The sequence below is a fragment of the Aspergillus viridinutans genome (genome assembly GCF_018404265.1).
Source record: "Aspergillus viridinutans IFM 47045 DNA, scaffold_14, whole genome shotgun sequence".
NCBI classification, from domain to species: domain Eukaryota; kingdom Fungi; phylum Ascomycota; class Eurotiomycetes; order Eurotiales; family Aspergillaceae; genus Aspergillus; species Aspergillus viridinutans.
Window position 1 is genome coordinate 666,464 of NW_025091230.1, and position 26,128 is coordinate 692,591.

General features: G+C 52.7%; 11 protein-coding genes across 11 annotated transcripts; 3 read left to right on the forward strand and 8 right to left on the reverse strand.

Annotated features, from left to right (window-relative positions):
* Positions 1–1,706: 1,706 nt before the first annotated feature.
* On the reverse strand, positions 1,707–3,347 carry Aspvir_003294 (uncharacterized protein; the record flags this gene model as incomplete). The annotated part of the gene is made up of 1 exon (XM_043274879.1): positions 1,707–3,347. One exon carries the CDS (start codon positions 3,345–3,347, stop codon positions 1,707–1,709), a length of 1,641 nt encoding a protein of 546 aa, XP_043130814.1.
* Positions 3,348–4,390: 1,043 nt separating this feature from the next.
* Aspvir_003295 (uncharacterized protein) lies at positions 4,391–4,956 on the reverse strand (the record flags this gene model as incomplete). Its single annotated transcript, XM_043274880.1, has 3 exons — positions 4,391–4,576; positions 4,650–4,806; positions 4,856–4,956. The coding sequence occupies 3 exons, from the start codon at positions 4,954–4,956 to the stop codon at positions 4,391–4,393; spliced, it is 444 nt and encodes a 147-aa protein (XP_043130815.1).
* Positions 4,957–4,994: 38 nt separating this feature from the next.
* Aspvir_003296 (uncharacterized protein) lies at positions 4,995–5,321 on the reverse strand (the record flags this gene model as incomplete). The annotated part of the gene is made up of 1 exon (XM_043274881.1): positions 4,995–5,321. One exon carries the CDS (start codon positions 5,319–5,321, stop codon positions 4,995–4,997), a length of 327 nt encoding a protein of 108 aa, XP_043130816.1.
* A 251-nt stretch (positions 5,322–5,572) lies between these two features.
* On the reverse strand, positions 5,573–7,046 carry Aspvir_003297 (putative MFS pantothenate transporter; the record flags this gene model as incomplete). Its single annotated transcript, XM_043274882.1, has 2 exons — positions 5,573–6,397; positions 6,444–7,046. The coding sequence occupies 2 exons, from the start codon at positions 7,044–7,046 to the stop codon at positions 5,573–5,575; spliced, it is 1,428 nt and encodes a 475-aa protein (XP_043130817.1).
* A 525-nt stretch (positions 7,047–7,571) lies between these two features.
* Aspvir_003298 (uncharacterized protein) lies at positions 7,572–9,934 on the forward strand (the record flags this gene model as incomplete). The annotated part of the gene is made up of 3 exons (XM_043274883.1): positions 7,572–8,203; positions 8,260–8,747; positions 8,916–9,934. 3 exons carry the CDS (start codon positions 7,572–7,574, stop codon positions 9,932–9,934), a joined length of 2,139 nt encoding a protein of 712 aa, XP_043130818.1.
* A 326-nt stretch (positions 9,935–10,260) lies between these two features.
* On the reverse strand, positions 10,261–12,276 carry Aspvir_003299 (mediator of RNA polymerase II transcription subunit 17; the record flags this gene model as incomplete). Its single annotated transcript, XM_043274884.1, has 3 exons — positions 10,261–11,516; positions 11,571–11,956; positions 12,011–12,276. The coding sequence occupies 3 exons, from the start codon at positions 12,274–12,276 to the stop codon at positions 10,261–10,263; spliced, it is 1,908 nt and encodes a 635-aa protein (XP_043130819.1).
* A 1,033-nt stretch (positions 12,277–13,309) lies between these two features.
* Positions 13,310–15,836, forward strand: Aspvir_003300 (ATP-dependent 6-phosphofructokinase; the record flags this gene model as incomplete). The annotated part of the gene is made up of 4 exons (XM_043274885.1): positions 13,310–14,050; positions 14,107–14,568; positions 14,615–15,755; positions 15,805–15,836. The coding sequence occupies 4 exons, from the start codon at positions 13,310–13,312 to the stop codon at positions 15,834–15,836; spliced, it is 2,376 nt and encodes a 791-aa protein (XP_043130820.1).
* A 258-nt stretch (positions 15,837–16,094) lies between these two features.
* On the reverse strand, positions 16,095–17,711 carry isn1 (IMP 5'-nucleotidase ISN1; the record flags this gene model as incomplete). The annotated part of the gene is made up of 6 exons (XM_043274886.1): positions 16,095–16,199; positions 16,256–16,395; positions 16,463–17,257; positions 17,302–17,449; positions 17,495–17,574; positions 17,687–17,711. 6 exons carry the CDS (start codon positions 17,709–17,711, stop codon positions 16,095–16,097), a joined length of 1,293 nt encoding a protein of 430 aa, XP_043130821.1.
* A 785-nt stretch (positions 17,712–18,496) lies between these two features.
* On the forward strand, positions 18,497–19,171 carry Aspvir_003302 (uncharacterized protein; the record flags this gene model as incomplete). Its single annotated transcript, XM_043274887.1, has 1 exon — positions 18,497–19,171. One exon carries the CDS (start codon positions 18,497–18,499, stop codon positions 19,169–19,171), a length of 675 nt encoding a protein of 224 aa, XP_043130822.1.
* Positions 19,172–19,244: 73 nt separating this feature from the next.
* On the reverse strand, positions 19,245–21,071 carry Aspvir_003303 (putative MFS quinate transporter; the record flags this gene model as incomplete). Its single annotated transcript, XM_043274888.1, has 4 exons — positions 19,245–20,321; positions 20,376–20,504; positions 20,556–20,745; positions 20,794–21,071. The coding sequence occupies 4 exons, from the start codon at positions 21,069–21,071 to the stop codon at positions 19,245–19,247; spliced, it is 1,674 nt and encodes a 557-aa protein (XP_043130823.1).
* A 1,434-nt stretch (positions 21,072–22,505) lies between these two features.
* On the reverse strand, positions 22,506–24,076 carry Aspvir_003304 (putative MFS transporter; the record flags this gene model as incomplete). The annotated part of the gene is made up of 2 exons (XM_043274889.1): positions 22,506–23,797; positions 23,854–24,076. 2 exons carry the CDS (start codon positions 24,074–24,076, stop codon positions 22,506–22,508), a joined length of 1,515 nt encoding a protein of 504 aa, XP_043130824.1.
* Between the last annotated feature and the right edge of the window lie 2,052 nt (positions 24,077–26,128).

Genomic DNA, 26,128 nt, shown 5'->3' on the forward strand with positions numbered 1-26,128 from the left:
GTAGAACTGGGGGAGCTGTTAGAGCAGGACTAGGAACATGGAAGCCTCCTATGAGGCTCTGGAATAGATATAGAAGATAATGGTTAGATAGACTGAATAGCTGCCTAGGAGGGGTCTTCCTAGGTATGGGAATGCATGATAAGGACTGACTACATAGAATGGAGTGGGATAGGTGTTTAATATGTAAGATGGCGCAGGGGAGACATATAGTAGAGTGGCAGGCTGCTTTAGTTATGATTTCTACATTCTTTTTAATATTTCTTATGTCTTTGTCTGTATTTATGGGTTTTATAGATAGGTGTTTGGATACTAGATTCCTACTTCATTTGGCGAAGTGCCTGCATAGCTAATCACTTCAATAGATAGGCTACATCAGGTTAATAGAATCTTGATTGATTGATTGATTGATTGAATCTGGCGAGCCTTGGATCATATTCCTGGGGTTTACATAATCCCAGTATAAAAGAGATCCTGGCCCATTTTTCCAGGAGTATTTTGTTCTAGGACCTTTTGTTCCCAAAACTCAGCCAGACCCGGGAACATGGGAATGTAGTCCCTAGATCTGGGAAATTCCCAAGATGGTTCTCCTGTAATCTAAACATACCTAGAATCACAGTCTTGGGATCAAAGGCATCATAGGATACACAAACGACCAAATGGATTCACTCTTTATCAGAGAATGGTACTATGCTCATACTGCTTAGTACTTAGCTCAGCTGCGCCTCTGACAATGCTATATCTTTCCAATTTGTGTCCCTCATCCGTCTCTGCTGTTCTCCACTAGTCATAGGAAATGAGCTGCTATACATTCCCGAAACGACAACGGCAAGGAAAAGCTACGACCGTCTAGGATCTCCGTCATGTGTAGAGATTTGCTCCTTCATCCTTGCAGGCTCACAAGCTCTAGATACCTAGCCCTAATGGCTACATTTAGTCACCAGTTGGCTCTCAGCAAGCCATGCTGGCTCATAGTCCACGCCTTATAATCTAGCTAGGACAGCAGGCTGGTGTTATGGAGATAAAGACCTAAGTATCTAGACCTCAGCACTTTAACTATGGGCTTTATGTCTACCCATACACACTATCTTGTGGACACTAATGTTTATTATCTTCTGCCTAATATGTTTGTATAGCTCACAGACAACAAATCCCATCTATTTCTGTCTCAAGCTCTATGGCCTATGTAGACTGAAGACTAATAATACCAGCACCATAACAATCTCAATACTTAATATCACATCGCTGTCATTGAAGTCTTTTTCATTATTAAGGTCTAGCAATCCGTACAAGTGAATAATTTGAAAGTGATATTATGGTTCTTTGTGTCTAGGCGCGGCCTGGGTAGCGTTGCACTTATCAAGAAGAAACTTACAGGCTCCTTTTAATCCATGCATGCTACCATATGCTAGCTCAGATGGGTTATTCCTCAACATGATCTAAAATTTTCAGAGGGTCCAATAAGATGAAATGATCATCCAGGGTCTTGGAATCAATCTTGCATACAGGTAATTCCAGACCTTAATATGTGGGCGCACAAGTCTCTCAAGAATATCTGGCGTGTGCCAGATGTTTCAGACTTCTCACCAGCTGAATGGTGTCCGCAAGGTGACACTGACACGATACTATCCAATTTATCTATCTAATCATATCAAAATCTATACAGGGTAAAGGAGATAGCTAAACCCGTTAGCCAATACAACACATCCTCACTGGGTCGCAGGAGTCTGAATCTCAGTCTGACTCTCAGCCTGAGTCTGAGCCTGAATCCGTCGAAGCAGAGTTGGCGGAACCGGCTCATGCTCCCACCACTGCTGCTTGAAGAACGCCTCATCGAACCGCGATTCAACAGCCGGACGTGTCCTCCGTCTTCCGGCAAACGGCACATCGCCATACATATCATAGAAACAGCCCTGAATACTCATATCCTCCGCGAAAGAAAGGTACCCCAGCTTCTCCGCGCAGTCGCGACCATCCGTCTCCCTACCCCGCCAGCAGAACTTCAGCCGCTTGTCCTTTTGGAAGCGAATGGGCGACTCCTGGAAGAGCATGATGCCGCGGTAGACGCCCATGGCGAACATGCCCCAGACGCAGCTTTCGCTGCGATCGACGAGAAGACGCATCCTGAGTTTGTTGGCTTTGCGCGACCAGTTGTGTTTCATGGTTGTGCTGGAGATCTCGTAACTGCCGCAGACGACTTCGAGGAACTTGTCCTGGTCGTGGCGGGCCCAGGAGCGCTGCATGGTGAAGGAGGTTGCGTGGAGTCGACTGATGATGCTGGGAGGCGGTTGGGACTGCTGAGTGGGTTCCTCCGGCGGCGGGGAAGTGTGCGGTGTCTCAGCTGGTTGACGGACAGGAGAGGAAGGATGCACTTCCGTAGTGACCTCGTCCTGGTCTTGATCCTCCTCCTCCACATCCGGATCGCAGTCCATCTGGATGGTCCCATCATTCACGACCTGCGACTCCGGCTCAGGAGAAAGCGGAAGCAGAACCAGGCGCTGCGACTCAGGCTCCTTCGCTCTATCATACTGGAGATAATTCCAGTCCGCGACGAAGGTCTCAACAGGCCATGGAACCATGGGCGGTCCTAACTCCCGCACGGCCTTGAAGTCGCACTTGTCGTCGGGGAAGTCCGCGACGGCCATTCCCCTAAAGCAACCGGACACAGGACCCTTCCTACCCAGGGTGATTTCTCCAATTGTGGTACCCTCGTTGTCGTACGCGACCTCGGGCTCGTTCTCGCAGACACCGCGCCACGCAAAGGAGTATGACGTCGTGGTATTATCCCGCGGCCCGGGATCGATGAGCATCAAGCCCTTCCACACGCCAATGTCGAAGCAGCCCCATAGACGGTCGTAGTCCCAGATGAGCGTCATCCGACATTCCTGGTGGGGGAGTTCGCTGATCTCGAGCCGGTACGTTCCCTGGAAGAGTTGCATTGCAATGACATCTGCTTCCGAGATCGACAGGTTGCACAGGTAGTCGTTGTGTTTGAAGGGTATTGGAGCGGGAGGGATTGGCCGGTTGGGATTTGCATGAGGACCATTGAGGGGAGTGATGGTCGTGAGGCGATGGAAAATGTCCGGCGAAAACTCCTCATCGGTCAGAGAGTTGCTCTGGTTCGGCTGTTGGAGCTCCATGATCTGTGCAAGACCAAGTTGACTGTCCTCGCCAGTCTGCGTGGCCTCAGAGGATCTCTTCTTCTTCTTGTTCTTTTTCTTCTTTTTGCGTGGTTCTTGGGTCTCGGGGAATTGGCTCTCCTCGTCGCCTTCCCCATGAAGCTCGTGGAGAACAGAGATCTCGTGTAAGTCCACAGCGTCAGACATGAGGTCAGCCTTTCTTTTGTTCATGGTGAAAGGAAATTAATGAACGAGGGAATGTGATAATGAGTGACAATGTGGAAAAGAGCGAATGAATGAAAGGAAAGGAGTGATGATGAAGAAGGCGAAAAGGACGAAATGAACCTTGACTCTGTGCAGAAAATAGCTGCTTTTATACCAAAACCACTTACAGTTGTTCATGGACTTCCCTAAAATTGCCCCCAGTTCGAATGCTTGCTTCATAATTCAAGCCAAAGGGCAATTGATGTATCACATCTGTCATTGATCAGTACCCACCTGCCCAACTCCGATTGACACATTCTGGTGGGCCTCGTATGGACTTTTGACATCCTGCTGAAGACAGGTAAGTTGCGATACGTGATGAGGCTGCTGGGAAAGGAAGAACTGACGAACCCAGAGTCCTTCGATAAGAGATGGTCATACGAAGGATAGCAGATAGTGTGACAGCTGCAGGGTGATTTCTTATTCAAGTCTGTAACTCTGAGACAATACTCGAGCTATACAGAATCAAGGTGTCTAACTCTTTAATGAAATTCTAGTCCATGGCATGAGCTACATGTCGTGGAGTAGATAGAAAACTGTATTATCACGGACAGCAATAGTGAGGGCAGCCAAAAGCAGGGATCCTGCACTTAGAAATTGTTGAGTAAAGCAGGAAAGCTCCAAGAGTCTTTTCGCCCTGACAGGGCATGCTGGGTGAAGCAAAAAAGCAACGTGCGGATATGAGACACGGGGTAAGAGAATATGACAGGTGAAGTTGCCGGCGTCCCCAACTGCAGCTGACCTTCTCCGGTGCAAGAGTGTTAAAATAGAGTCTTGAGAGGACATCTTTCATGTATTAAATCCTCATTGAAAGTCACAAACCTTCAACAACTCTATTACTGCTGGTGGATTTGTATCTGGCTTAGGAAATATGTTGAACATTCCTCCCTTCCGCATCTGCATGGAAAACCTACAGGCTCCATCCCTGTAACAGAATCCTTCAGGAACGTGGCTTGATAATAAAGCGTACCTATCACTAAACCTACCACACATCGCGTCTTGTCATTTCGTTACCACGGCACCTCCTTGCCATCATACCGATTCAATCCCTCATTCTCCTCCCATCCCGGCACATGGATATTCAGAGCCTTTCCATTCTGAGACGGAGTTGCCTTCTGTACGATATCGAGGACTGCCTTTGCGCCGGTCGCAGGGGGGAGATCGGCTCTCGACCCGCCCAAATCTGTTTGGAGCCACTGTATTCCGTGGGGATCAGCATCTCCCTTGACGAAGGACAAAAGGACGGTAAATAAAGACGAAGACACTTACACCAGGACTCACAGCGAGAAAGGCGAATCCTTCACTTGCGTAATCCTGCGCGTACTGCACCGTCAACATGTTCAATGCTGCCTTGGTGATTTTGTAAGCTGGTGTGGGCGAGCCTCTGTAAACTGGTGCGAGCGTCATTGAGCCGAGGGTTGTCGATCTATCGAATGTTAGACATGATTAGGCGCAAGAGTAGAATGTAGACGCACATATTAACAACGAGTTTCCCCCGTCCTTCGCGGAGTAGAGGGAGAAACGCCCGGGTGACATTATGGGTGCCAGTGACGTTTGTATGGAACGTTTCAGTCATGTCATCCCTGCCATTCAGTCAAAGCTGACTCAATAGTCTCAGTAAAGCTGCACGACATGCATATCCGCGACTCCACCCTTGGTATTGGTCATCACGCCCGCATTATTGATGAGTACATCCAGTCCTTTTCCCTGCAGTTTACCTTGAACTGCTCTGACTGCATCCTGCACGCTTGCTGCGTCGGTAACATCGCATTTGACCCACTGGATCCGGTCGGATTGTTGGCTAAGTTCGTCGAGGCTTGGGTGTTCTGAGCGGGATGTTGCGAAGATGGTTCCTACGGAGGAACTGGGGAGGTTGGCGAGGTGGCGCACCAGGGCCAGGCCCAGGCCGCGGGAGGTGCCGGTTATAAGGTATGTTGACATTTGCTAGGAGTAGATGATAGATTTTGATGATCAATGGATGCTGTTGGAGTCTGTACTGAAGTGGATGAATTATAGATGATCAGCAAGAAGGATTATTAATGTTCGAACATTCCACTACTCCATGGTGCACGGAATTTACGGAGATAGCAGTTAAAAGTCCTATTGAGTCGGGGCAATATGAAACTAATTACCAAGCATGATTTAGATATCATAATCATGCATGACTCTCGTGACGTACATCAATCTCGACATCATATTTCAGCCTTGGGCTGTTCGGTAGAACAATCCCTAACCTCTCTATCAACCTGCCGAGACTCCTCCCTAACCATCATAAACACAATCCACGACGCCCATATCACCAATGCGATCGAACACCCGATCATCGCCCACATTCCCCGCGTGAACCGTGGCGCCAGGTTCGCCGAGTAGAATATGATACTCCACCACGCATTGACCGCATTATTCCCCATATTCATACTCGCAAGAACCACCGACCGATGCCGCGCATCCTGCGATCGCATCGCATCGTTGCACCATGCAAAAAATGTAGCCTGGCATGCATACACGGCACCGGCCCAGTAATACGCCCCGAACACGGTCGGGGTTGAGCCGAACCTCGTCAGGATGAGGACGGAGGTCACGACCCCGGTAATGCCAATGAAATAGGCAACCAAGTAGCGCTTACCGTGCAGGATGTCTGTCAATGTAGCCCAGAAAAGGGTGGAGACGATCCCGACGGCCGGAACGCCTGTTGGATAGTTGTTCAGCTGCGCGACAGAGTACTTGATCGTAGGATGAGATTTCATGTACAGGGCCAGAAGTGAGTTAGACGAGAAGGACTCAGTCTCGCCGGCGATCACCCAGAGAATGACAAACGCCCACCAGTACCACGTGGTGAACAAGCGTTTGATAAAAGCCCGATTCAAGGGGGCACGCTCGGCATTGGTCACAGGCAATCTGGAGATGGCCAAGGCACGTTCCGACTCCGTCAGATATGGAGCGCGAGTGGTGGATGGTGTGTCAGGGAAGAAAAGAAGGCCATAGATGGCAATGGGGAGGGTGATCAGCCCATCAATCTATCACAATTAGCAGTGCAGCAATTTGGAAGAGGGAAAAACTAACGATGAATAACCACCGCCATCCTGAAAGTCCTCTGGCCCCATCCAGCGACGAATGAATACCCGTCTGGATGAAACCGCCAAACATTGTCCCAGCCAGACCAGAGGCCGTGAAGATGCCGCTACGTTTACCCAGCTCCTCCTCGGTGTACCAGGATCCAAGGATATAGTGCGTCCCTACAAACGTGCTTGACTCGGCTAGACCGAGAAAAAAGCGGATGGCCATAATCCCCTGTGGACTGTGCACCGCGGCTGTAATCATTGTCAGCCCGCCCCACAGGAGGATCATGGCAGGGAAGAAGATGCGCGGGCGAAAGTACGTCAGAGCCAGGTTGCTGGGGACCTGGCCGAGGATGTAGCCCACGGTGAAGATAGTGTTGATGACATTGAGCTGGTTGCCATGGAAGGCAAGCTCTTCCTTCATGCCTGATACGTATGCATTACTGAGGTTTGAGCGATCGAGATAGTTGAAGAAATACGTAACACAGCAGAAAGTGAGGATGAAGAAATCAATCTTGAACCGGAGTTTGCTTTCCGCGTCGTGAAACGCAGGAACGAGCCGCATCATGCTGGATGGGATGCATGATGAGGAGGAGAGGATGGTCATCTCCCACTGAGACGAGATACCTTACCCCTCTTGATGCTCGGACTCGACAACAAACCTAAGTTGATCGGCCTCATTGCCGATAGCAAAAGGAGCTGTTTTGATTCGACAAAGTTTGTCCTTTGCCAAGCCGTGTCGCGTGACTTCGCCACATGGATGCCTGAAGTTTAAGGTGTCTGCGGGGATTGCAGAACAACATCAGAAACACGGTGTTCAATTTTCGTAGATTGTTAGAATATTAATCACTTTACACTCCGCAGTGGTATTGCCAGATGCAACATCCAAGTCTTTTAAATAAGCCCAGACCTTGCCGAGACCATGATTGACCCGCCGATCATTACGACATGCCACCCAGGGGCCAAGATCTTGGCAGAGCAGAGCACTGCCACCTCCCAGATAAAAATTTTGAACAGTCCTTGATTCCATCCGAACTGCTTCAATTAAACAACAGTATGGCTCTGGGGCTACCCTGCTTACAAAGTTCAATGCGACGTCCAATGCTGTCCGCTCTTCCTCTATATTTGAACGATGGAGCTCTTCTCCGGCCTTAGACGGCTCCTGGGCCGGAGGACGCGCACAGGGAGCCGAGGACTGTCAGTCGAGACGGAGAAGGTATTTGAGGGTCAGCCTCCTCAAGATGCAGAGAAGTTGTACAGGCGTGATTTCCTGGAAGATTATTCCGATACCGAAACAGCACAGTTCAGCTTCTTCACCACCAAGCTGGACTCGGTGATTCATGCATCCAGCATCAACTCTTTGGCCTTGATCTATGGCCCTCTCCACGCGCTACTTGACAGTGGAGAGCATGATGGCATTTGGTGGCTTGACGTCACGGATCCCTCAGATGGAGACATTGAGCTTCTCTCGCGACTGTTTGACATCCATCCGTTGACAACGGAGGATATCAAGATCCGCGAGACCCGGGAAAAGATCGAAATCTTTGGCTCGTATTATTTCCTCTCACTGCGGCCGCCCCAGCAGGCGGAAGACGCGCCTGGCTCGTGGACGTCAGGATGCAACGTCTATGCCATTGTATTTCGAGAGGGGGTTCTCAGCTTCACCTTCGGCAGCAGTCCTCATACCAGTCATGTCCGCAGTCGGATCAAGGACCATCAAAGCCATCTCTTTTTGACAAGTGACTGGATATCTTACGCTTTGATGTATGGCAACCTCCCCTGCTATATGGATATGGAATAATCCTGACTGACGGATGCAGCGACGATATCGTCGACGGCTTCGCTCCACTCATCAACAGAGTAGAAGCCAGCGTGGAGACGATGGAAGACAGTGTCTCCATCACCCGGCCAGATGACATCGGACTTGCACTGAAGCAGATCTACACATCGCGCAGACAAGTCCTCCAGATCCGGCAACTCCTCAACGACAAAACCGACGTCATCCGGTGTTTTGCCCGACATTGCGACGCGCTGGGTTCCACGAGCGAAGTGGTCTCCTATCTCAGCGATATCCAGGACCACGTGTTGACCATGGTCTCCAACCTGGCACACTCGGAGCAGAGGCTGTCCCGGTCGCAGGATAAGTACCTGAGTCAGCTGTCGTTTGATTCGACCCGGATGCGCAATCAGATCGTGGCTACGCTCAGCCGGCTGACAGTGATTGCGTCCTGTATCGTGCCTATGCAGATCATTACCGGTCTGTTCGGGATGAATGTCATGGTACCAGGCAAGCATAGCGAGGGGCTGGGTTGGTGGTTTGGGATTTTGGGTGTTATTTTCGCGTTGATCGCTTTGTCTTTGGTGATTGCGCGACGGAGTCGCTTTCTTTGAAGTTTACTATTTTTGCCATCCTAGCCAGGTGAATAGCAAGAGCATCGAAGATAAGACTTCGATGTCCTGGCTCTGACCCACTTAGTCGACGACCAACTTGTCAGCACTACCGGATTTATCGGAATTAGTGGTAATCAGCCGTTAACATGTTTCGTACAAGCCTGCTCTACTCCTGTACCTGAGGTCCCATATCATCACACGATTCCATCAGTAACTCTCATATTCGCTTCGCGGCGCAAGTCAGACACAGCCTACAACATGGACTTCATCAGTACCCACCACCACGATACCTACCCCTTCATCGCCCAGTCCACCCACCACAACCACAAAGTGCTCATCACCGGCGCCTCCCGCGGCATCGGCCTCGCCACCGCGCACTCCTTCGCGCGGGCCGGCGCCCCATCCATCGCCATCGCCTCCCGAGGGCCGCTCGATGCCGTGGAGGCCGCCCTCCTATCGACCGCCAAAGAAGCCGGCCACCCGCAACCAACAATCCTCAAACTGACCCTCGACGTCTCGGACGAGGCCAGCGTTGCAGCGGCCGCGGAGGAAGTCGCTGCTGAATTCGGACACCTCGATATCCTGATTAACAATGCGGGGACCTCGGAGGCGTGGGTTCCCATCGCGGAAAGCGACCCGGCGGACTGGTGGAGATGCTGGGAGGTGAATGTCAAGGGTGTGTACCTGGTCATGCGGGCGTTCATCCCGCTGCTGCGGAAGGGGACGCAGAAGACGATTGTGAATGTGAGCTCGATCGGGGCGTTGCGGGTGCGGCCGGGGGCGTCAGCGTATCGGACGGGGAAGTTTGCTGTGCTGCGGTTGACGGAGTTCGTGATGGCCGAGTATGCGGGTGAGGGGATGTTGGCGTATGCGATTCACCCTGGTGGGGTACCAACGGAGCTGGCGTTGGGGATCAAGGCAGTGCATGGGTTTTTGACGGATACGGCGGAGCTTGCGGGGGATGCGATGAGTTGGTTGACGCAGGAGAGGCGGGAGTGGTTGGGTGGGAGATATGTGAGTGTTACGTGGGATATGGAGGAGTTGCTGCAGAAGAGGGAAGAGATTGTCCGGGAGGATAAATTGAAGATGCGGCTGGTTGTGTAGGCTTAGCATACATTGAAGAAGCGTCGAAGCAAGCTGATGCTGGAGGGGCTGCCCGTGGTGGGGTAGTTGCCGCCTTTGCTGACGGAAAGGTGCAGCGATGGGGACTATCTCCCCGCTGCCTTCAATAGATACGGCATGGCTAACTGCTTGCTATCAAGGGAGGCTCTGGCGGGGATAATGCTAGGGGAGGACGTGAGTGACTTGTTGCCGAGGCTGGAGAAGCCGACATTGCATTGAGCAGCAAGGAACTATTATAATATTTACATCTCACAAACAAGGATCCATGACAGGTCGGCTGGAAGTGGCGCCTGCAGGCTATTTCCTCGCTACCGTTGTGAAACAGTCGCAACGTACTCCATGAGGCTTGGGGCCGTTGTAGGGCCTGCCTTCCATGTGTGCGTCTGCAACGCGGGTGTCGTTTCTGGTGTGGCACGGCTGTAACGCTCAGCGCCCTGCACATCGTAGGTTTGAACAACCAGCTCATCCCGCGACAGAATGACCTTCGTCTTCTTCTGTTTTCCATTGGAAACGGCCAGCAACTCCCCATGGTGAGGATACGTCGCCTCCCAAGAGACAGACTTGGCTTCAGTCTTTGCAATGCTCGAAGCTGGTGAGGTCTGCGATTCAATCGCCGCGACAATATCTAGCATTATGAAATGCGTAATGATCGTTGCGGCCTGGTCGTGCAGCCCAATGCGGTTCGGAGGATGGACGTCTGGGTAGTGAGGCAGGTTGAGTGAGATCTCAAAATGAGTCCCAAAAGGTGGTACCGACAGGTTGGTGCGTGTCTTCACTTTGAAAGAGCTCTGCGGTGTGAGCAGATCCGCCGAGAATGTGGACTCAAGTGGCATAAGAAACTGTCTGATCAGACCCTCCACCTTCGGGACCGAGCGATCAATGTTGAAAAGGTTCACCGATGAATAGGGGGTCGCAGTGAAGCTACAACTGAGGCCTGCTGATTGAAGTACTCCATACACATCCTTCATAAAGGTCTCTAGCCACCGGACATGGAAGCTGTGCTGCAAGTATGCCATTATCGGTCGCAGCAGCTGGTATTCGGGAATATGACGTCGCTTCGGAGACAATGGAGGAGGCGGTTGTGTTCTTCGACGTAGGTTTTGACGATGAGCATAGCACAGTAGAATGCGGATGGAGTGCGCAAGTGCGTCGGCAAGCACGTTGTGTCCTTCTGATTTCGTCTCCTCGCCATCGACATATGTATCTTGGTCGGGGTCCACAAGGTCCAGGAGAATGTCTTGCTCTTTGGACACAGGGAATTGAACCAAGTTCTGGCGTGTCGTCACACCTTGGCTACCCATTATCCTCGCCTCTCGGAACAGTTCGTGGAAAAGCTCCTCCTCATACAGTGTATCTCGCGCCTGAAGGATACGGCCTTCGATTGAATCTGGGTCCTGGGCGGCCGACCGGTATGGCTTGGAACAGCCCGTGATGATGCCACGGTCCTTCACACGTACACGCACTGTCTTTGCCTTTGTCGGTACCAATCCTTTGTCTAGTATGAGTGCGCCATCTTCAGATCTTCGTAGAGCTGCGAGGCCTCGGTCGCGGAATATCGGGGTGGCTGTAAAGATAGAAGTCAGCGCCCATTTCAGCGTTAGTTGATTTGCTAGCTCACCTTCAAGGAACCCATATTGCACACCCAGGGTTTGTCCCTGACGGGGCAGCCTGCACAATTTCCAGCCCTTGTCCTTGACTGCCAACACTTCATGCCAATATCGCGTCTCGGAAGCGACTTCATTTTCCAGTCTTGAAGCGGACTTCAACAACTTATCAGCAGCAGCATTGAAGCTCTGCAGTCTCCATCCACGCGAGACGGTCTTTGTGTCTCTAACCACAGTTTCGGACTTTGGCGGAGGGCTGATGATTTCCGCATTGAGTGAACCGAGTGGTGCAACTTGCTTCAGATAAGCGGACATGGAAGTTTCGGCCTGACGCGGGGTGTGTTTGGAGAGGAGCAGTGAAATAAAGTCGAGAGCAAACATCGCTTCCATATGTGCCTGCCTGTAAGATCTCAGTACGGACCGACCAGCCATATCACTGTAATGGTTGCCTTACATCGCAAACTGAATTATCTCTGCTCGTCGTTTGTATAATTGATCCAAGCGCTCTGTCGTGTCCAGCTCGGCACCCTCACCCTCCTCCTCCTCAATTGTGTATTCCTTGCTTTTCTCCTCCTCGATCTTTGCGCGCAGGCTCTCCTCACTCACATCGCGGAACGATCCCCACTGAGCATTAATCTGGGCAATCTCAAGAGGCAACGGATCCGGATGGTCGCGCTTTTCGACCAGGGGGCGCAATGGAAGGGTAAATTTATCAGCCATAGTGACGGTTACAGACGCGCCCTACGTCAACGAATTGTGAGCGGCGCTGAGGGATCTCTTGAGGCTAGAAATGAAAGACGGAGATAGTGACGCCGAGACACGTGACAGCCAGAGCTCAGACATTACCGAATCAACAATTCACTGCGCAGTAAGCAATCAATCATGATTTATATGCTAATAGTAGGTGATAATCGATAAAGCTTAAATACTGCTTATAATGTTAATTAGTCAAGCAAAAGTATCTAGTCAAAATGCGTTGTGTATAGTCCTGAGGGTCTCAACAAATTAGAGAGGTTCATCGCCGCTATATATTCCACATTGAGCCCCAGAAAACTGACATTGGAAGACGCATTTGTATACTTTTCAGTGGTGGACTAGGCGTCTTTACGAGATTGAGAATGTTGCCATTAACTGTATTGTGTCCTTCTTATCAAAGTTAACTCTATCAACTCAATTAAGACGGTAATTAAGGTCGATATGACTGCATTGCAAAGAGCCGTGCCTGAAATGACGTGCATCGAATCATCTACTGCTGTCAGTTGCATTGGTTGCCATGGCGTCACTGACCAACCACGTGAAAGTCCAGCCCTGCCCTAATTACTTCCACGTGACTTCGATGACGCTAGGACGAAAGAGGGCGGGTGACGTCGACAATGGGTGCTGGAGTTTTTTGGTGACGCAGGGGGGAAAATCTTCTACTGCAGGATTCTCAAAGGAGGGGTTGTTGGCTGTTGATCGTCCATAAGTTTCTACCATTGCCTTCCTTCATCGGAGATTGTTAGACAGTTTTCTCATCTCAAGCTCTTGGAGCTCATTGTCAGCTAACTAGTGAATTCATTGACCCGTCGTGTCTGTGACGTACCCTTTCCCACTCCCGCTTTCACTCACCGGAAATCTCTCACCCCACCGTCACAACAACTTATCTACAGTTTCAATCTCAACGACAGCTGTCTCCCCTGGTGCTTCACTTTCCGGTCTAGCGATTGATCCCTGCAACACTCCTTTGTGGATCAGTCTACGGTCGTCAACAAGGATGAGCTCAACACAAGCGCCCGTCGAGCCGCCCAAGAGACGCCGCATTGGTGTCCTCACCTCGGGTGGTGATGCCCCCGGTATGAACGGAGCCGTGCGGGCCGTCATCCGTATGGCCATTTACTCCGACTGCGAAGCGTATGCCGTGTTCGAAGGTTATGAGGGTTTGGTTCATGGTGGTCATATGATTCGTCAGCTGCACTGGGAAGATGTGCGTGGCTGGCTCTCCAAGGGCGGTACACTGATCGGATCTGCTCGGAGCATGGCTTTCCGCGAACGCGCTGGACGTCTCAAGGCTGCTAAGAACATGGTGCTCCGCGGTATCGATGCTCTCGTTGTCTGTGGTGGTGACGGAAGTTTGACCGGTGCCGACGTCTTCCGTTCGGAATGGCCCGGTTTGCTGGAGGAGCTGGTCAAGAATGGTGAATTGACTGAAGAACAAATCAAGCCCTACAAGGTGTTGAACATTGTTGGTTTGGTTGGTTCTATTGACAACGACATGTCCGGCACTGACGCCACGATCGGCTGCTATTCCTCTCTTACAAGAATTTGTGATGCCGTCGACGACGTTTTCGATACCGCGTTTTCCCACCAGCGAGGTTTCGTTATTGAGGTTATGGGGCGACACTGCGGTTGGTTGGCTTTGATGTCCGCGATCAGCACGGGTGCGGACTGGTTGTTCATTCCGGAGATGCCTCCCCGTGACGGGTGGGAGGATGACATGTGCTCTATCATCACCAAGGTGGGTCGCGATATATCTTGTTACCCGCCATTGAGTTGACAGAATGTTCTCTGTAGAACCGCAAAGAACGTGGCAAGCGTCGTACTATCGTTATCGTGGCCGAAGGTGCCCAGGACCGCCATCTCAACAAGATCTCGAGCTCTACGATCAAAGACATCCTCACTCAGCGACTCGGGCTGGATACCAGGGTTACCGTTTTGGGACACACTCAGAGAGGAGGAGCAGCATGCGCGTATGACCGCTGGCTGTCCACCTTGCAGGGTGTCGAAGCCGTCAGGGCTGTTCTGGATATGAAGCCGGACTCGCCATCGCCAGTCATTACCATTCGCGAGAACAAGATCATGCGGACACCACTGATGGACGCAGTGCAAGAAACCAAGCATGTAGCGAAGCTCATCCATGACAAGGACTTTGAGGCAGCGATGAGAATGCGGGATGCCGAGTTCAAAGAATACCACTTTGCCTATCGCAACACTGCCACACCAGATCATCCCAAGATGATCCTCCCTGAAGACAAGGTGCGTTACTGTCTCTCAATCAGCCGAGTTGGCTAACTCAATTTAGAGAATGAGAATCGCCATCATCCACGTCGGTGCCCCGGCCGGAGGTATGAACCAAGCCACCCGCGCCGCTGTCGGTTACTGCCTCACTCGTGGACATACCCCCCTCGCGATTCACAACGGTTTCCCCGGCCTTTGCCGTCACCACGATGACAAGCCCGTCAGCTCTGTTCGCGAAGTCAAGTGGCTGGAGTCCGATGCCTGGGTCAACGAGGGTGGATCGGATATTGGAACAAACCGTAGCCTGCCATCCGAGGATTTCGAGACCACGGCAATGTGCTTCGAGAAATACAAGTTTGACGCACTCTTCGTGGTGGGTGGTTTCGAAGCCTTCACAGCAGTCAGCCAGCTCCGTCAGGCCCGCGACAAGTATCCCGTTTTCAAGATCCCCATGGTTGTTTTGCCCGCTACAATTTCCAACAATGTGCCTGGAACCGAGTACTCGCTGGGAAGCGACACCTGTCTCAACACTTTGATTGATTTCTGCGATGCCATCCGCCAGTCGGCCTCGTCCTCTCGTCGTCGTGTCTTCGTGATCGAGACACAGGGCGGCAAGTCGGGCTACATCGCCACCACTGCTGGTCTTGCCGTCGGCGCTACAGCCGTGTACATTCCCGAGGAGGGCATTGACATCAAGATGCTCTCCAACGACATTGATTTCCTGCGCGAGAACTTTGCCCGGGACAAGGGAGCCAACCGTGCCGGAAAGCTCATTTTGCGCAACGAATGCGCCTCCAGCACTTATACCACACAGGTCATCGCCGACATCTTCAAGGAGGAGGCCAAGGGACGATTCGAGTCCCGCTCGGCGGTCCCTGGCCACTTCCAGCAAGGAGGCAAGCCATCGCCGATGGACCGTATCCGGGCCCTCCGGATGGCGATCAAGTGTATGCTGCATCTCGAAAACTATGCGGGCAAGTCACGCGACGAGATTGCGGCGGACGAGATGTCGGCGGCGGTCATCGGTGTCAAGGGCTCGCAGGTGTTGTTCTCCCCCATGGGCGGCAAGGACGGTCTGGAGGCGACGGAGACGGATTGGGCACGCCGGCGTCCCAAGACGGAGTTCTGGCTGGAGCTTCAGAACTATGTCAACATCCTCTCTGGCCGTGCTGCCGCGGGAAAGCCCCTGTGGTCATGCTATGAGTGTAAGCTTTGACTACGATTGTACTTGCATCACATACTGACTGTCTACAGCCATTGAACCTTCGGCGCCCACTTCGCCTTAGAGCGACCGTGCAATACCGGGGATACGATTGATGAGACGGGAAGCTGACCGCGACCCTTGAATGATATTTCGGAACATAGCTGATGCCTGGACTTTGGGCATTGGGGTAGATTATGATTTTGCATCTGGAGTTGAGAATACACGATGGCTAGGTGGTCTGGGCAAATATATTAAATCTAGGATTTCATAGTCAATGAATGATGGTATCATGCGCCATAATCCAGTAAACCGAAATATAACCCGTCCTTGAAAAGATTAATCAAGAACGATTCTTCTCCGCCTTCTGCAATTCCTCCAGTTCGTCGAGCAACTGCACCGTTTCCGAAGGACTGGCGATCCAGGCCGTCGTAGACGCCAAACGAGCCTAGGCACACAGTCAATTTCACGTTCGACTCTAAAAATGCAGCAGACGCAACTCACCTTGAAATCATTCGCACCAGCCGAGAGAAACTGATCGCCAACATGGAGCGTGCGCGACCGCTCAATCCCCCCAAAATACCGCTGACAAGCGCGTACACCCCAGGACTTGTCGCCGATGTCGACGAAGACATCATTCCCGCCTGTCATCAGCCATTAGCTACATGGTACATAAAAGAAGTTTGGGGGAGGAGGGAGGAGGGAAAGCACCGTTAAACGCGCAAAAGGGCAACCTCGTGCCGACGACGGACCGCTCAACCGTATTCTGCACGACGAGGACGGTCTCCTCGAGCTGCTCGCGGTGGATCTTGCTCCGGTCATAGGGATAGACGCCGACGGCGCGGTCCTTGCGGAGGACGGCGACGGGGAGGTTGAGGTTGGATGCGCACGCGCGCAGCGAGGACTCGGCGATATCGAGCAGCTGGGTGATATCCTCCTGCTTCCAGGACTTCATTTCGTCGAGGAGCCACTCGGGGCGGGGCACGTAGGTGAGGCGGTGCGGGGAGGCGGAGTCGAAGCGGAAGAGGAAGTTGCTCTCGCCGCCCATGACGATCAGGCCGTCTTTCTGGGCGGGGGTGAGGGAGGGGGAGTCGTGGACGGCGTCGAGCAGGCCCTTGAGGCGTTCGTAGTACTTTGCGCCCTCGGTGTAGCCGGCGGCGGTGACGATGCCGATGCGCACGCCCTGGTGCAGAAGGCGGATGATGCGCGGGATGGCGGGGTTGTCCGGGGTGAGGCAGGCGCCGTCATCGTAGAGGGTGACGTCTCCGTCGAAGGTGACGAGGTCGAGGCCGGGCCCGCGGACGATGCCGAGGAGCTGGGCGGTGTTGAGGATGAGGCGGATGTCGTTGAAGGAGGGGGCGACGAAGCGGCGGCGGCTGATCATGCGCTTTGTGTCTTGGTATTTGAAGGCGTCTTCGAGCGGGAGGCGGCTGAAGAAGGAGCCGGCGGTCGGGACGAGCAGTTTCAGTTTGGACTTGCCGGGGGCGGCGTCGCGTTCATGGTCGACTGGCTGGGTTAGATGCGACTGGGGACAGGGGGACGAGGCTTACTGTGGTCGTCGATGAGCTTCTCGACATCCCGGAAGATCTCCGCGTAGCGTTGATGGGTGTCGGCCGCAACGGCCACGAGGTTCTCGCTGTGTTCCTGGTAGACAGCGGTGGGCTGCGAGTGCAGCACAAAGGGGACTGCCAGGAGACCCTACTAGATGAGCTTCCTCCGGTGTCTATAAAGTGGTGCACTCACTTTGATCCATTCAATCTGACATATGTTAGTTTGCGCGTTGAAAGGAAGGGAGAACTTACCAGCTGGTCTCGCCGATGCGACTATCGGAGTGAGTCAGCCAAGCACAACCTCAATGGCTGACAGCATACCTTGAGAGCATCTATCAATTGGTTAGGATTAGCAGTTAATGAATTGTATTTAAAGAGGACATACATTCAACGCGATACCGGGTGGTCATTGTGAATGGGTGTTGTTGATCAGGGGTGAGGAGAGGAGGATGAGGAGTGCGGGATGGTTGGTGGTTCCCCGCGCGGTGAGTTGGAGAAGTCGTGCCAAGACAGGGTGACAGGCCGGTGAGGATAGCAGAGTCTGATATGATTGATTTGATTGGATTAGTCTGGATTATTTGAGTGCTATTGGTATCAAATCTTCCGTCTAGACCCAGCATCATGGTGACTCATTCTGCGCCATCATTTATTAGCGCAAGAGTCGATCTTATCGCGAATAAGCCTCGCTGTGAGCAATCCAAAGTGGCTTGGACGGACCAGCAGGGATTATACGATCTAGCAGGGAATCTCGAGTCATAGAAAACCTGCAAAATTGAGCAAACCGGAGTACTTGTAAATTGTAGCCTCGTCAGCCTGGAGATTGACACCTCGTATTTACGCAAAACATTGGAGCCTGAGGCATATCCCAGCCTATCACCATCAGCCTGAGCAATAGTTCCAAGCGAGTCATCGACCTCGAAGAGATTAGAGTTACATTCTCGTGTCGAGTCATACTCGCATACTAATTCTAGCGATGATGACGATGCTATTGATGCCTGGAGTCATCCATCCAGTCTCCTGGTCATGGCGATATAAACCGTCCAAGTCGTACACGGAAATGCCTATCCAACAGAATCAAGCACACAAATCTCTGGCATCACCAGGGTGAACAAACATGAATTTCCTGAGCGAAAACTACAATCCATCAATATCGGATCCTCCACCCCCATACACACCCTCAGACGCATCACCCACAATGCAAGAACCAGAACCAGAACAAGACACCAAACAACCACTCCCACCCTCCTCCCCACCATCAGAACACACAAGTTCCACCCTGTCTCCAAACCGCGGGATCCAAATCCCCTCGAAACACGACTACTTCACCTCCGGCTTCGCGTACCCTCCCTTCCTAGCCGACTACGACATCTCCCCTCACCACTGGACCCAGTTCACCCACGACCTCAACGAGGAGGTGAAGCTGTCCCCCCGACAATGGGCCACGACAGTCGCCAAGGGCGTCAGCGTCCTCGCGCTGGGCGGGATGATGGCCGGCGTGCTTGGTGCGATTCCCGCTGTGCTGGTAGCGCGCAAGGCGAGGCGGAACCGCGAGGAGATGAATCTGATTATTGCTGCTTCGGAGCGGCCCGCGGATACGGATTCGGGGTCAAGGCTGTTGAAGAAGGTTGAGCGGTGGAATGAGACTTTTTTCCGGCCACGGGGGATTGTGGTTCGGGTTGATCTCCCGTGGGAGGAGCTGGATGAGATGCAGGGGATGGAGGTGCTTCCGGCGTCGAGATACGGCTCGTCAAGGAGAGATGAGCAGGCTGCTAGGGAGGATGCGTCGCGAAAGGCGCGGATTGTGATTATTCCAGTAGATACAGATCCTTCAGGTTCAGGTTCAGGTTCAGCTTCAGCGTCAAATTCGTGAATTAAATACAAAGATAAATTCATTAACATGCGTTCCACATCAACGTGATACTGATATGTTGGCCCGCGACTGCCTACACCCTCGACCTGTCCACCGTCTCCTGGTGCGCCGCAGTCCCGTGCATCTCCTCCGCCATCTGCATCTTCTCCGACACCACCTGATCCCGCTCCTCGGCGTCCTTGTTTCCATACAAACCGATCTTGTACCACGGCAGCTCGAACAGGCGATCCATGCTCTCGAGCGACCGGCCCGCCGTCTCCGGCACACTGAACCACACCCACAGCCCACCGAGGATGGTCACCGCCGCAAAACACCAGAATGTGCCCTTGGGGGTGATGCCGCCGTGGGCAGTGGACAGCAGCATGTTCGGGACGGCGCGCGAGTTGCCGTACTGGTTGGCAAAGTGCAGCGTCATGGCGATGGAGGTCGCCAGGGCACGGATGCGCAGCGGGAAGAGCTCCGCAGTGAGCAGGTACTGCATCGAGTTCCAGCCCAGGGCCCAGCCGAAGCCGGAGACGTATATCATGGCGATGGCGCCGCGGCTGACGCCCTGCTTCGCCTTCGGCAGGACGAAGCCGTCGACGATGCCCATCTCCGGGACGTCGGTGAGGAAGGCGGCGATGTAGATCATGGAGATGGCCTGCAGGGTGATACCGATGAGCAGGGCGCGTTTGCGGCCGATCACGTCGACCAGGAACAGGGCGCACCCGACGGCTGCGACGAGCTTGACGATACCGAAGACACCGGTGACGAGGAGGGACTCGTTGGAGCCCGTGATGCCGAGCAGCTTGAAGAGATCCGGGGCGTAGAGGGTGATGGAGCCGGCTCCTGACCACTGCGAGAGGATCTGCGCCATGACGGTCAGGTAGACGCGGTACAGGTTCTTCGGGTCCAGAAAGGTCTCCTTGATGACGCCGAGCCAGCCTGCGCCCATGGTCGCCTCCAGTTCGGCCTGGTGGGACTGCTCGATGGCGGTGATCTCCTGCACGACGTACTCGTGGTCTTCAGGGAGGTTTCGCACGCGCGCCAGGTTGCGGATCGCTTGTTCGTATTTGCCCTTTTTGATCAGGAAGCGAGGAGACTCGTACTGCAGGAAGGAGAGGAGGAAGATCACGCCGGCGAAGATGATGTGCAGACTGGTTGGCACTTCCTACGGGGGTTGTCAGCTGCGATTGAATTCTTAGGCAGTTGCCGGCTCACTCACCCATCGCTTGTGCGTGTTGTCTCCAAGGTTAACCTGGCAACCGTAATTGGTAAAGTAGGCCAGGACGATACCAAGATACACGAAACCAGTAAACACACAGGTGCAGAGACCTCGGATGGACGCAGGGGCCTAACCATGACCGTCAGCTTGCATCCAGACCGTATGCGAAGGTATACTCACAATCTCAGCGAGATAGACCGGGCCAACCACGACTGTTTGTCCAACACCCAATCCTGCAATGAAGCGACCGGCATAGATGGCTCCAAGACTTCCTTTTGCGCCCATGAAGATGCCAATACCAAGAATCCACAGAAGACACAGCTGACGAGTAGCCCAGATACGACCGATGCGGTCACAAACCAGGAACGCGCTGCTTGGGTTAGAAAGTCTGTCAACCAAGACAAAGGCTGAAACTTACAAGAGAGCACCACCAACAGAACCGATCTGCACCATCGCTGACACGTTCGCCTTGATGTTCGTCCGTTCGACCGCACTGTACTGGCTGTAGTGGATCGTCCGTTGGAAATCCTTCGAGTTGAAAGCACCCGAGATCAAACCCTCATCCACACCCCGGGCAGCGCCCATGAGGCCGAATGAGATAACCGCGAACCATAGCTTCCAGTTGAAAACTTCCTTTGGTTCGCCGAGGTTTTTCAACCGGAAGATGTTGACGGGTTTCTTTGGACCGCCTGCCATCGTCTCGTCCTTTGTGTTCAGAATACCAAGTAGGAGAGATGGGGAGAAAGAGTTGAGGAGTGTGATGGACAAACAGGGGTGAACAGACGATCACTTCCCAGCTTTATACCCCATGCATGAACACTGCGGAGAAAACGTGGAGTAGAAGCGTGGGGTCGAAATCTCCGAGATCAGGACCAGACAACCAAGTTTGGTCGCATACCCGACACGAGGATATCCCGGAGATGGATGCATTTGTCCTTGCGGCTGGGACTCACTGTCAGTGGCAGTTTGGATTCATTGGTTGAGAAACGGAGGGTGACCGACTGGGCCCAAATGGGATGCCCTGAAAGCGTGGTTTGCACCTACTCTCTGGCCCACCTAAGGTTTACTCAAGAGTCTGGAGGCCAGAGCTTGAGAGCTCTTGACTGCGCCAAAAGCCTTGTTCCATTCGACGTTGCAGCACTCTCAACATGAAGTCTATACTGTCCTGTATGTTGTGAGTGCAAATCAAGAGACGAGATGTACTCAATAACTCACACATTCATCATGTTCATTCTCCTTTCTCAGTCACTTCAAGAAACAACTCAACGAACAAGTCCATGGTCGCGTCTGTTGGCCTCATTCTCCGCATAATGAAGGCTCGGTCAAGTTCCGAAACACGACCGACAGCCTGGCGCTAGGAAATGCCTCATAGGATCGGGGCGCTTTTAACTCTAGATTCACTCTAGACTCGGACCTGACTCGAAGTTCCGTTTCTCGGAGGTTCTAATGGCCATGCTTGATTCGCCAGTCGCACAAGTACATGGCCAACTATTGTCAGCATCAGCAGCACATTGGGCAACCCAGGAAAACGTTCGCTCGGCACTCAAATCATGCTCTCCTATCAGCAATAGCCCCGCTGTACCGGGTCAGTGCGTACTCACTATTCACCTATACAAAATGGCCTGCGAGAGGCCTATTCGGTCCTTGTCCGAAGCGACAAAGATCGTCGATGCCGGCGTGACTAGCGTATCGAACTTGAAGCAGTGATTCCAGCGACCATCGCAAGAAAGATTGGTTCGGCCGGTTCCTAGCCTGATTGGGCTGTCGGTAACTCGAGTCGGTGTTCTCCGAAGATTAGCCAGAGGATTGTGCGGTGGTGCCTGCGACGAACTGGGGTCTGGGGTTGACCGTCTCCACTGCACAACGTCTCACTGCGGGGATGCAATAATGACAAAATCACCCACACTGATTGGTGTGCCGGGGGGGGCAGGATGGCAACCCATGGAAACTTGGTAGTAGTACTGTGGTTGAGTAAGGGATACAATAGATCTTGCATAAATAGTCATATTGATAATTCTTATATAACGCATTGTTATCTCATAATACAACAAGTAAGTCATTATTCAGCTTGAGGCACCGTTGAGAGGAGAAATGTCACGAGGCAAGATATAACGCACAGACAGCTACCTATTAGTCACGCCAGCGGAAAGCAGGATTGCGCCAGTCGAGATCCTGGATCTGCAACAGCGACAGGCCAGCCAGAGCCTGATCAACGTCTACCTTCTCGCGCCTCTTGTTATCCCACCGCATCCACCCCCAGAGCAATGCCCCCAGAATCATCGTCATAGAGGAGGTCGCCAGGTTGAGACCGTTGCCAATGTGATAATTAGGGGCATCAAAGGGCAAAAAGGACCATGTCGAGATCAAGCCACCAACGTTACCCATCATCACCGTGGTTCCGATGGCCGATGATCGCGCAGTATCGGACACCACGTTGTTGGATGAATTCGCATTGCACAGAGCACCAAAAGCAAACGCTCCGCTAGCAATCAAAAACGTCGCGCCGTAGCGGACCATAGCGTCAGTGCTGGCGAGGAACATGATGTATCCCGTCATCATCAGAGGAGGCGCAATGACGAAGAAGATCAGTCGTCGGTCAAATCGCCAGCTGAGGAAAGGGAACAACACGGTGAAGAACGCTCCGACGACATATGGAGGAACAGTGTGCAGCTGCTGGGACACCACGGTGTTGTGTGGGTAGATGGTCTTCACAATCGTGGGAGCGAAGAAGGCTAGGCCTTGGACCGTGATATTGTTGAGGAGGAAGATGAAAGAGGTGGCCAGGGTCACGGGGCTGAAGATACCCCGGAGCGTCTTAGCCTTATCAATCTTGTCCAGCACTTCCGTGGTTCCGACACGCTCCGACTTGACTCGAGCGATCGCCAGGTCCTTCTCCTCCTGCGTCAGCCAGCGAGCAGTCTCAGGCCGGTCGGTAAGGGTAAAGAATGAGATCAACGCGAGACCGATGGTGATGATACCCTCGATAGCGAAGATCATGCGCCACGTGTGGAGGCCGCCGAAATGATCCAGAGACAGAATGCCCGAAGCCAGCAGGCCACCAAACGCGCCGGCCAGCGGCGCCATGACAATGTAAAGCGACAGGCGGAAGGCAAGTTCACTGCGACGGTACCACCGAGACAGATAGTAAGCGATCCCGGGCATCATACCTGCTTCAAACACGCCAAGCAAGAATCTGACTCCTGACGCGGCGTGGATGTTGTGGACAAATGCCGTGCCAAGCGAGCAGATGCCGAAGCCCAGCGTGATGGCAGGGAGGAACCAGCCTGGGCCAATCCACTTGCAGGCAATATTGCAAGGAATTTCAAAGACAATGTAGCTGATGTAGAAGATGGATAGGAGGAAATTGTAGTCGTAACCCTTCATGCCAAGGTCTTTCTCAAGCCCGGCGAGCTTGGCGTTACCTGAGACGGGATCGTCAGTCAGACAGAGTACGATAAGAGGGGGAGCAGTAACATACCGATATTTGCTCTGTCAATGAAGCAAAACAGATAAATAATTGAGATAGTAGGAACGATGTAGAGATCAATCTTCAGTCGAAGGCGAGATTCCGCCGCAGGGTCGAATTCGACCAAGGCTCGACCATATTGGTCCGTTGCAACGTGGCCACGGCTGGCGGCCTCATGAGCTGTCTCATGGGCCAGAGTTGTTTTGTATTCAGACATGCCCTTTTCCTCCGCCATGACTTGCGAAAGATTATTGTTCCCGGATACGGAAACAACGAGATAAAAGCCGGTGGAACCTGTCAAAGGTCGATGAGGATGCTGATCACTGCGACAATGAGCTATCCAGGAATTATGCAGCAGCGGTGATTTATAGCTTTATCGCACGTCGGATGCGAGTCTCACGTCGGATACGAGTCTCGACTCGGATCTGCCGAAACGTCAGGACGGGAGTGACTGTCGGAAGAGCGTGGAGACAAGAGCTCGAATCCGGGGTCATCTAGATCTGGAACGTGGGGTAGAGCTGATGATCAACGCTGGTTCAGCGTATGCCTCAAATCATAAATGGACGAGTCACTATCACGCAGGTTGAAGAGACGGCACAGCTTAGCGGTACGGAGTAGTCAGACGGCAGATACCAGTGGGACAAGCTGACAAAGCTCAAAATTCCGAGGTACTGTCCGTAGCAGAACATAAAAAGTCCTATGCGTCTGCCGTCCCGCGTACTCTTTGGTGATTCATGATGCATAATTCCCCCTAGTCGCTTGGCAACCACATTTTGTCAACCACGCACTGGCTGACTGACATGCAGACCACGGTTGGTGGTATTGGTAGAGACCAGATTGGCGAATGAGCCGCGTAGCACCCTCGCTCCAAGAAAACCAGCGACCAATACAATGTTCAGGTCATATTAACGTTTTAGTGATGCTTCTTGGCCCTCAGCTGTTGTCCAATTGGATCCGACCGTGAGACTATCTCTCACTCCACGAGAACTCAAATACAGCCTTGGCCAGTGCCAAGGTCGAAAATGTGTATCAGCTTGGGCAAGTTTATGCGAAGGAGGCAGTACTGTGGGGTTGAAGCTGTGAGTTAGCACAAGCCACTTGTCTTCGAGGGCGAGGACTGCAAACTTACCTGGACAAACCTCCCTACGCTGGCGTTGACAGAGGACGAGGGAGCCAGTGTGAGGGCAACAAAACACAAAACGCCATCATAGAACTCAATGATATACACTCACTGGCATACTCCTGCAACTGCAAGCAGATTGAGGGCCATAGTGCCGAATCGCGGGATGCTTTTGAGAGCCCAGGAGGTGGCGCTGGTTAAAACACCGTGAGGCTTAGCCGGCCGAAGCGCGTGACTTGGCGTTCATTTTCCTCCGCGCGCTCTAGCTCTCGCTTTTTCTCCCCACAACCCCGGAATTGAGTTGTGGACTTGTGGATGAAGTGACCAATGGTGGGGAAATGGGGAAACGTTGGGAAGCATCAATTGTGGGACCTGGGGAAAAGGTCGTTTTGATGATGAAGTTGAATGAATCGCCTAATTGGTGAGTACCCTCATTGAGGTGTGTGAGAGCCAGAGAGGAATCAAAACAAGAGTCACTTTCCACCCTAGAAGGAAAACTTGAGTATGGCGCTGATCTCTCCTAGTCAACAGGCAGTTAGAATACGTCCATCGGCTTGGGGCAAAGCATCCTTTGAATCTCCACACATTCGGCCGCCGAACTTGCTCAATATGTCACCGCATACTCAACAAAGTCACTATCATTTTTACCTGCGAACGGCGCGCTGCTGAGAACTTCTCATGTCTAGTCGGAAGAAACAGACTCTACCCTATCTCACCCTGCTCTGTCGCTCCTCCTTGCCAAGCTGCCATTGCACCCGAGCTCTTCGCATCCTCGCTTCGGATAGAATTCCATCCCCTCAGCCGTGCCAAGGGGCGAGGCATGCCTTGGCACTTGCGCATTTACTTGTTGGGACGAAAGAAACCAGAGAAAGGGGATAAAGCAACCCCTCATCGTCCTTGACCCGAGACTCGAGTCAGGTATCACACGCAGGCTCTCCTGGTTGAATCAAGTCTCTCCGAATTACGGAGTATCGTTCTCCTCAACATCCTTGACCCGAGTGTCGAGTCACGCATCTGACACAGTCTCTCCTGGCTGAATCAAGTCTCTCCGAAGAACGGGGTACTCTTCTCCTCATCATCCTTGACCTGAGCGCGGAGTCAGACATCGGACGCAGACTCTTCTGGTCGTATCAAGTCTCTCCGAAGTACGGAGTACCGTCAATCCTC